This window comes from Malus domestica, chromosome 07 (assembly GCF_042453785.1).
Source record: "Malus domestica chromosome 07, GDT2T_hap1".
In the NCBI taxonomy this organism is placed as follows: Eukaryota; Viridiplantae; Streptophyta; class Magnoliopsida; order Rosales; family Rosaceae; genus Malus; species Malus domestica.
Window position 1 is genome coordinate 14,470,014 of NC_091667.1, and position 9,842 is coordinate 14,479,855.

The following is a 9,842-nucleotide window of genomic DNA, read 5'->3' on the forward strand; positions in this document are numbered from 1 at the left end:
TTATTAAGGCTCGGCACATTGAACGCCGAGTTGTTTTATGATTGGATACTCACAAGTAAGCTTTAGAGTTCGGCATTCTGACGGCCGAACCACATTTACCATCAAGACATATATCTGTTTTGAGTATCTGTGCCCCTATACTCTGGTGTCGATTCGGCGTGCTTATACCCTTACAAATATAATCATCGTGACCAAATCCGGCGTCGACGATTTGTGAACTTCGCAAAGTTAGCAGCCTTATCTTTAGGCTCTAGAACCTAAAGGCTAAGACGTGTTCCTTCCTCGATCGCAGTCACAAGATTGAGAAGTCAGTTGCACGCTCAACTCAACATTAACACATTTTACTCCTCGCCCGAGCTCGGCCGACAAGTTAGCATGGCCCACATCAATCGAATGACGTAGTTAGCTCATTAGTTACTCGGCCTGCGCGCCACGTAGGCTTGGTAGTTTTTAGGGTCAACAGAACCTATGATGCATTTGACAGTGAAACGACACTATTAAATAAAAGGAAAAGGTTTTAGCAATGCTGAACTCACAATTTGATTTTGAGTTCTTTTTCTTCATATTTTAAAATGTATTCATTTTTTTTATAATTGTTGTCGTCGGTCAAATTGTCACAATTTTTTCGTTTAATTATGATCACATGCAATGCATATAATATTTTTTTAATACATACGACATATATTTTTTTTTAATACATACGATATTATCTACATTAAAACTCACAATGAAATAGCCATAATAATTTAGTTCGAATTTGTCTTTGGCGATAATTAAACCTAGAACTTATTGAACAAGAATACTACTAAATTGTAATATTCGGTGGTCCCGAATTGCCCTTATCTCCAATGCTCATTTTTTTAGTACACTGATATTTTTACACTAAGAAGAAAGAAAGTTCGGTTAAACCACACAATGAGCAGCCTGATTTATATTAGAACCTTAATTTCATAACTCAGGGCAAGTATTTATATGTACATGACAAAAATTTATACCTTTCAACCGACTATGCCAAATTTGAAGAATATAAAAATATGTTTTAAATGTGAAATTTTTACTCTCACGACAAAAGAAAACTATTTTCTACAAAAAGATAATAGAGTATTCTTATTATTATTGGAGGCATTTTGCTTATTTACATCCATATATAATGGCTTTATTTTGAACCCATAGTTTTTTTGTGTCTGAAAACTATAAAAAGAATCATTTTAGCCTAAATAATAATACAAACTATAATTAAAACGTTACATAATTTTAGACCATTGGATCTTTTTTTCACTATTAGATTTTAATCGCTACCGCTCGATTTAATGTAATTATAAATAAATATATTGAATTTGAACTTTTGGATCAACCAAAGGTCCAATCATGTTAGCCGTTTGATCCAAAAAAGAGACGTTGGGCTCAAAACAAGTGGCTGGTGGGTCCCATCGCTGATAGCTTTGTCGCGTGAAGTGAGTGAGGCGCGTTAACTCCTTGCGTGTGGTATTTTGTGAAGAGTGTGTACGGGCATGCATGGTGGGCCTAATCTCTTATCCTTGATTTCAATCGTGGGGAAAATTTGGCCCACAATGTTTCCATGGCTTATTTAAAGCCCAACTATTGAAGATGGTTTATGGAGATTAAGAGCTTTACCCCAGCCATTGAAAATGCTGTTAAAGCTTCTTCAAAGTTATCACAAAACCCTATAAGAAACTATAAACAAAAGTCCCAAACAAATATATATAACATAAAAAGGACAAGGTCATTTGACTTGATCTTGGACGGCCATAGTTGAAGAAGCAAGTAAAAGGCTCAAACTCTTCCCAGCTTGGCAGCTTATCCAGCATCCCAGCTCAGTTCAACTCAAGTCTCAAACTGTAAGAAGAAGTACCTTCTCTTTTTTCTTTATTTTTAATTGTTCTTTCTAGTTCTCTGTAATCTAATCTGAGTTAACTGGTGCTTAATCAATCGCATTAGGGGCAGCATACCCATTTGTGTTTTGTGCACCAGATTCTGATCTGCTAAACAAGTTGTGAACTTTTTGAGAGAAATTTGAAAACCCAGTTTCCCGATTTTACATGAATGTGTTTGTTTGTGAGTTTTTTGTGGGTTTCTGTTTTGATAATTACGGTAGCGAAACCCAGAAGCAACTTTTCAAATGTTGTGATCTTCCAGAAGTATTTCGAATTGCTGACCGAAATTGTTGATAAAAACCTTTTCAGTCATTGATGATTCATTTCCAAGTGACGAAATGTTTTTTGAAAAAAGAAGGAAAAACTGCCATTGTTCAAGTTACTTTAGATGTTGGGTCAATGAATTTGGGCTACAAGATTTGGTTGGGAGAATACTTGTTCAGGTTTTTTTTTTCTTTTGTCAAATGATAGATTTGTTAGATTAGACGTTAGATTAAGCAGCCAACGGGATTTGAATCCACTCCGTGGTGCAAGGGCGACAGCCCTCTCCACCACTGTGGTAGAGGGCCACTTGCACTTGTTCAGGTTTGAGTTTAATAGTTCTTGTTGTTTCGCATTTTCAGAACTAAATTGGGAATTGTTGTTTGCAGGTTGTACATGATAATGGTGGCTGCAGTTGCATCACCTACCTATCCAGGAAATGTTAAGCTTCCATCTTCCGAGCGTGTCAAGTCTGGAGTTATAGTTTTGGATCTTTATGCAATGCTTCACAAACCTTCTCATGCTTTTGGCCAAAAACTCAGTTCTCGTTGCTGTTTATTCTGCAGACCTCAACCTCTACTGGTCAACAATTTCAAGTATGTCATTGTGCGAATTGGTAGTAATAGTATCCGAGTTTCGGTTTGATATGTTTATAGAAGGACAAGTGACAAGTTATTGAAACATGGTGCCATTTTAGAAATTAATTTTAAACCCGGGCTTTAGTTTCTTCATTTTGGCATTTGAACTGAGAGTCTTAATTTTGTTAAAGCTAGCTGCATAAAGTAATGGCACTGCTTCCCTCAGTAATTGACTGCACCGAAACATGTATAGGAAAATCAACAAACCAGTTTACGGATCTTACTGATTCTTCCCTCTGCCTCTTTTGGGGTTCAATTTTGAATTGTACAGGAGGATGACATGGTCTATCAGAAGTAGTGTGGATAGCAGTGGGTTGGATCCATCTCCAAGAAATGGCTCTACTGGCACGACGCGATTAATTAGGGCAATCCAAGCTATTCAAACCAAGTTAGGTGTAAAAATTCGACAGCTACGGAGAGGTTTTCCAATGAAATTACTCTTCTTCTTAGTGGGTTTCTACTGTGCTACTGCTTATGCTACCGTTATTGGGCAAACAGGCGACTGGGACATTCTATCTGCCGCTTTTGCTGTGGTTATTGTGGAGGGGATTGGGGCACTCATGTATAAGGCGTCTATTCCTTTTGTAAAGAAGACTAGGAACCTGATAACCATGTTTAACTATTGGAAAGCTGGGCTTTCCATGGGTCTCTTCTTGGATTCATTCAAATATGAGTTCAATGACATCTTTGGATTCAGTAACCCCTTCAATTTCGAACTACACGCGTTCTCAATATTCTGGTAACACAAGGCTTGTTTGAGTGCTGCTTACTGACGTGTTTCTCATCCGAAGTTGGAGAAAATGTGACCAGTAAACATAGGTCAGGAACTGCAGTGGTGGAGCAACATTGTTAGGTTTTCAGAACAAAGAGAAGGTACAAAGAGTAATGGGTTTGCCAGAAAAATAAGGAGCCTTTTCGCTAAATGATTTATTGGGTATGTTGTGGATGTGTTTGCTTATTTTCTCCTGTGTGCCTTTTGTATTGTTTTGTTATGTTCTCGAGCTTATTGATTTCACACATATTTTGAAGTTGAAATAATATTCTTTTTATTCTTCGGTGTATCAGATAACTGCTGCACCCGGAAAGAAGAAGACAGAGGAGGCTAGTGCAACCATGAAGGTTAAGTCCACTGGAAGATACTACTGAAAGAAAGAGAAATTATCAGTCTATACCATGTTAGACCAGAAACCCAATAAACCAAAGAAAGGATCTTCCTCGAGTACGAAGGGAAAAGGTGCTCCAAAACTTTAATCCTACACTCACGGTATTGATCGCCCTCCCTCTGATGAAGAAGTTGAGTATGTGCTAACAGAGTCCAAATTGTAAGCCACTTTAATGTATCCATAACGGGCAAAAGAGTTAAGAAAGTGTGATAAGGACCTTGGTGCCCAGGACAGGAGTCATTAAGCGTGATAAGGACCCTCTGTGTCAGCTCGAGAAAAGAAACTTCTAAAGAATGCACCAGTACCAGAACAATGGCAGCTCATGGGGTCAGGTGCTGCTGAAACTCAGGCTTCAAAGATTTTTGCTGGGTTGAGCTTCCCAAATGATATCTATGGCCGTCCTACCAAGTCATTCAATGGTGACTGGAGGATGAGAATTTCATCAGCTAGGGTACTTGTTGAGCAGCTAACTCTTTCGTTGCTTGATAAAGCCCCAGACAATCTCGACTTCAGGCCTGTTCTCCGATTGGAGGAATACATATGCCGTTGGAAAAGAAAAAAACTGGTTTGTCACATGTTCGGGATCACCTTAACACCGCTTGCTCTCAGAAGTCGCATCTTGGTGATATTCATTCGACTTCTATGGGGAAGGATTGCTGGTTTTTTATTTTTATTTTTGGGTAAGAAAAGTAAGTTCACATGGAGCTTGGGCAAGAGGAAATTAATGGTTTCTCGTAATTCCATCTCTCGCTCTCGGTGTAGTGATAGTTCGTTTTCCAATATCAGAAGAGGTCCTGGGTCTGGACTTTGGAAGCTGAAATTTAAAAACATTGGGCTACTAATTCCAAAAGTTGGATAGGAAGCAGGCAATGCCAAGTAACGGGCATATAATATCGACTAATCCGCAAGAGAAACAGATATTGCAAATGCAAACTGGTATATTTGTACAAGCAACCTTACACAACCCATCCAACTTTCATAAAATGGCAACTGTTTAAGGAGTGAAACAAATACAAGTAAATTATACTTTTCTCCTAGTTATTGTGTCGCCATAGCCATTGAACGTGATTTGTCAAAGTTTACAATGCTCGGCGGTTATTAAACTAATACAAGGTCCCTAAGTATGTGTTTACCAAACGAAAACCTAATTGGCAGGCGCTTCTTGTATATCCTGCAATCACGCATCAACGTCAGGGCCAGGATAGGCCGGTAGGCTCATAATCCGCCTATCAATGACCGGACCTCCCACCGTGAAATGGTATAAACTCTGGAAGTTTGACCCTTTCAACCCAAGCAACTCATGCACTGCAACATAACAAGAGAATAATTTTTAATTAGTGCAACAGATATCAAGCATAGTGCATGTTGCAATTATCTACTCTAATACATATTCAAAATTGGTTCAGCACCCCTTACAATTTACAACGCGAAGCTGAAGTTTAAAATTTGTATGACACTTCAAATAATGTATTTAGATACATGATTATCAGAAATACTTGACAATTTCAAATGTAGTTAACAGCTTCGAGCCTTCAAAGTGTAACCAAACTTGCTTGACCCTAATGGCCTGCCAACATCAATTCTTTATATACATCAAACCTGAGTATTGTGGTGAGCAGCAACAGCGTGATTGATCTACGGTGATAATTCATTGTCAAATCCTTTATTCATGGACATTATTATAATCTCATAGACAGGGTGAACCGATTAATTTTTTTTCTCCTCTCTCGTCCAATCTAATATGCTCACTAGTACAATATGCCTTATTTCAGAAAGACAAAGGCACAAAACTTGATGTTCAAACGCAGAGGCTCAGCTTTGCCATACATAAATATAGATGTGGTCATATATTTTACATTATGACGCAGATAACAGCATTCTACCGAAGCCAGCCAGTCATGCTTCAATATATTAGGGCCCCGTTCAGCTACTGACTCTGGTTTAACGCATGGTGATACATAGTAATAATCACGACCTTAACCATTGACATCGATTCAACATTCTTAAAGACTTGTTTTTATCACAAAACTTAAAGCAACTAGTTTTGACGAGTGCACTTTAAGGTTTAAGCAGTTTGATATTCAATTAACTAGGTCCAGATATTTCATATAACATGTAATGTACTATTGCTACAGGATAGGGGAATCATTGATAGAAAAAAAATTAGAGACGAGATCGTACCAGGATCATCAAAATAGCAACCAATTCCTGTCGCAGAAATACCAACGGCATGTGCTTCAAGATACAGCACCTGCCCAAGTACTCCAGTCTCCCAAAACAATCGAGGATACATCCACACTTTTTTATCTTGCAACATAGGGTTAAAACAAGCTACCATACCAAGACTGAAGCATCCATGACTGGCAATTTCCTGCATAAAAGCATTATTTTAGGAGTTGGATACACACACACAGACACACAGAGGTGCCTCAATCGTAATTTGATTTCAGTAGGAAACGAAATCATTCTTCAAGTATAGGATCAAATTGGGGATTTTGCAAATTTGTAGTCAAGGCAACAACTCAGATTTTGCGAATTCGGCTTGAGATTGTAGTAAACAATGATTCATCAGACACTTCAAGAATTCCCAATAAAACAACTTTCGATGGTCACTCTAGAATCATATTCCAGCATTATTCAATATCTAACTTACCATAGAATTTATACACCGTCAAGTTAAAACCCCAAGAAAATACCATTTACATTTGATATACCTGATGGCATGAGAGCTTTTCAGCAAGGGCACGGCAATCAGTTCTATAAAGTTCGTATAAAGGAAGATTATCCGGGCAACCCTCTGGTTTTACCCACTTGAATCCGGACCTCGTTGATTTCTTGAGCTCATCAAAATGGTCTTCATTCCTCACCAAGAAATATAAACCCTGTGGCAACCCTTCCACCCTATGAACAAACAAAGCAGCATGAACCTCCGCATCCCAAGGAAGAGCCCGAAATGGCAATCCCAAAGACCTCTTCTGCTTCCCTCCATATTGAGAACCCGAAGGAAGACAATGCAAAAGAATCTGATAAAATGTGCTTCTATCCATCACAGTAACTCCATCCATATCAACCGCACTCCTACGCTTCCTAATCACTTCCCTAACTGTAAAACCCTTATATGAACTTTCACTACAAATCCCACTACTCTGAAATGGATCAACTAAAAACTTATCACCAATACTTAACTCTTTCTTCACGGCCTCTGCCGTTCTATAGATTACGTCCCAACAAATGTGCTCTTTACTAAGCAAATTCGGCTTTCCCTTCCACTCCAATTTTGAAAATTCCGACATCACCAAACTAAACTTCTTATAATTCACATCAAATTCACCAACCCCGTTAGGAAAAACCACCAGAATACAATCCGGATGCTCAAATTCCATCTCGGGAAACCGCCCTTTAACAGGCCGAGAAGGAATTTGAAACCTTGGCAACATTTCAAGCCCCATTAGCTTCTCCAAATCCTCATAACCCAGCCCATCAAGAAGCTTCACGTCCCAGCCAAGCTCCGCTGCAGCCATCGAAACCGCAGCAATAGCATGACCCACATCGTGATTACAGTACCTAAAAGCGCGTTCGCCGTACTTCCAGGCCTCCCTCCAGAAAATCGACGACAACCCAATGAGGAACGAGTCCTTGGGGAAGAAACCGGAGAAAACCCACGATGGGATTTCAGCTCTGAGCTCCAAAGCATGCTCCTTCGGAGCGTAATGCGCTACGAAACTTGAATCGGAGAGCGATTCTATTGGGGGAGAAATGATATAAGCCTCGGTGGGGTGTAAATTGCCGCTGCTGGGATTGACTCTGAGCGACCAGGTCGAAAACCCAGCAGTTTTCCAAGCTGAGAGAGCCAAAGAATCGTAGAAAAACTGAGAAATGGTGGATTTGGAGATGGGTTTTGGAGGAGGGAGAGAGTGGAACAGAGAGGAATACAGAGGAGTGTCTGGGGTTTGATTGTCTGTGGGGCAGTGCAGGAGAGGAAGGAGAGGGGCGGGGGCGTACCGACGGAATGGGTTGGGCTGGTTGGCCCAGTCGAGGCCGTGGGGGCCTCTGGCGTATTTGGTGAACTGGTGCTTGGTCTGGTTGTGGTACTTGAGTACCTGCTGCAAATGGAGATCTTTGTCTTGTGGGTCTTGGGGTTGTTTGGGGTTGGAGACTGAAGAGGAAGAGAAGGACATGGCGGGGATTAAGGTTTTGCTGGCGGTGGTGGTGGTGAGTTTGGAGGCGGTGGAAGGAGGTGGAAGAGTGGAGAGTAAATAGGGAAAGTGAACCTTGTGGAATGGAGTGGTGGCATATTTTGCTTTCATTCTTTCTGTTTTATGAAAGGAAAAAATGATTCCAACGTTTTTGTTCTATCTTCTAGACCTTCCCATTACTTTGAAAATTCGATGGACACGATTGATTTGATGGTTCCAATTTTTTCGCCGATCATTTCTATCTAATCCTCTTTATCAAATAATTTGAATTCTTAAAATTTGATCTAACGGTTACAAATAAGACCCACTCTAAAGTTATAATATATTTAACCGTTAAATCAAATTTTAAAAGTTCAAATTATTTGATGTGGATAATTAGGTAGAAAAAGTAGAAAAGATTCGGAGATGATACCTTTCCTTTTCTTAGTTTATATCTCATGTGCCGATTTGGTGTTGGGGCTGTTTGATCTGGGCCCAAAAACGATATTCTTTGTTTCAAGTCCAATTTGTAACTAGTTTTCAAGCTCACACACTTTGTATCCCTTATTTATTTGGTATTGGTATTGAAACTTCAGGAAGTATCATTGTGCTCTCTAAAACTTACTAAACCTAATTGGATAAATAGTTCCGATTGTAAGAAAGTAGTTGAAATATAGTTTTCATAGTAAAAAAATTCGAATTTAAACTCCTGCAGTAATGTCCGTTAGAATATATGCCCAAAACAAAATTTTGGTTAGTTTTCCGTTAACTCCATTAGTTATGCTCTACACTCACAACCAAGGTTCTCTACCCACCACTGCCAATGGTGAAGCAGCCAACCACATCTTGGAAAATGTTATCATCTGCTACCGCCCTAAAATCTTTTTCTTTCCTTCTAAACTTCTGAAGTAGCGAAAACAAAATCCTAAAAATGGTGGTGGCTGGAAATTAGTGACAGATGAAGCTCATTCAGATATCTGCACTTTCTCCATGGCAAAGTGACCTCTCGGACTCCGAGCCACACTCGGCTTCCTCCACAGCTGCCGAAGTCGAAGCCATTAATTCGAGCGGTCTCTCAGGGATTAAATCAAACACCTTCAGTGCAATATGTTTTTATCTCCCTCATGTTCGAACTATGGACTGCTAATCATTGTGGGGTTTTGTCTCTGAAATCGAATTGGGAGATTGGGGGAGGAAGTTGAGCTTTTTGGGTTTTTTTTTTTTCTCTTTTTCTCATTAGCATTACTTGTATTTAGAGTCAGCTGCATCCTCTGTTTTTCTTGTTTTCAAATGTTTCGCTTCGCGAATACCGTGAATGGAATGATACATTTTGCAGGAAAAAGATAGCATATCGAAAAATCGTGCTCAAAGACCTTCGATTCACCATTGCTCTCATCTAGCATTGTGTGAATTCAAGCTTGTTCTTGGTTATATTGAGCTAGCTTGTTGGAAAGGTTGCATTATCAAGCCTGTGTACTTAAAAAAAAAATTAAAATTTAAAAAAAAAATCTCAACGGAGAAACTAATGGAAAATTTAATTTTGGGTTTAATTCCTAACGAACTTCAAAACAGGGGGTTTAATTCAAATTCAATCTTATGGTATATGGAACCTTGAGCATGAAATGTGTAAAACCACGTCTTCCTATTGCTAGGTTTTCGTCAACATGAACTCCCATTGAAGTGAAGGCAAAAATGTGGTTGTAAGCTCGT

General features: G+C 39.3%; 2 protein-coding genes across 2 annotated transcripts; one reads left to right on the forward strand and one right to left on the reverse strand.

The window, feature by feature from the left end:
- Positions 1–1,615: 1,615 nt before the first annotated feature.
- On the forward strand, positions 1,616–4,799 carry LOC103436083 (ycf20-like protein). The gene is made up of 4 exons (XM_008374494.4): positions 1,616–1,859; positions 2,546–2,752; positions 3,066–3,728; positions 3,860–4,799. The coding sequence occupies exons 2-3, from the start codon at positions 2,553–2,555 to the stop codon at positions 3,535–3,537; spliced, it is 672 nt and encodes a 223-aa protein (XP_008372716.3). The 5' UTR covers positions 1,616–1,859; positions 2,546–2,552; the 3' UTR covers positions 3,538–3,728; positions 3,860–4,799.
- A 114-nt stretch (positions 4,800–4,913) lies between these two features.
- On the reverse strand, positions 4,914–8,266 carry LOC103436084 (uncharacterized). Its single transcript, XM_008374495.3, is given in 4 exon segments — positions 4,914–5,262; positions 6,139–6,328; positions 6,672–8,186; positions 8,189–8,266. Coding segments are annotated over 4 exon segments (1,896 nt in total). The 5' UTR covers positions 8,252–8,266; the 3' UTR covers positions 4,914–5,134.
- Between the last annotated feature and the right edge of the window lie 1,576 nt (positions 8,267–9,842).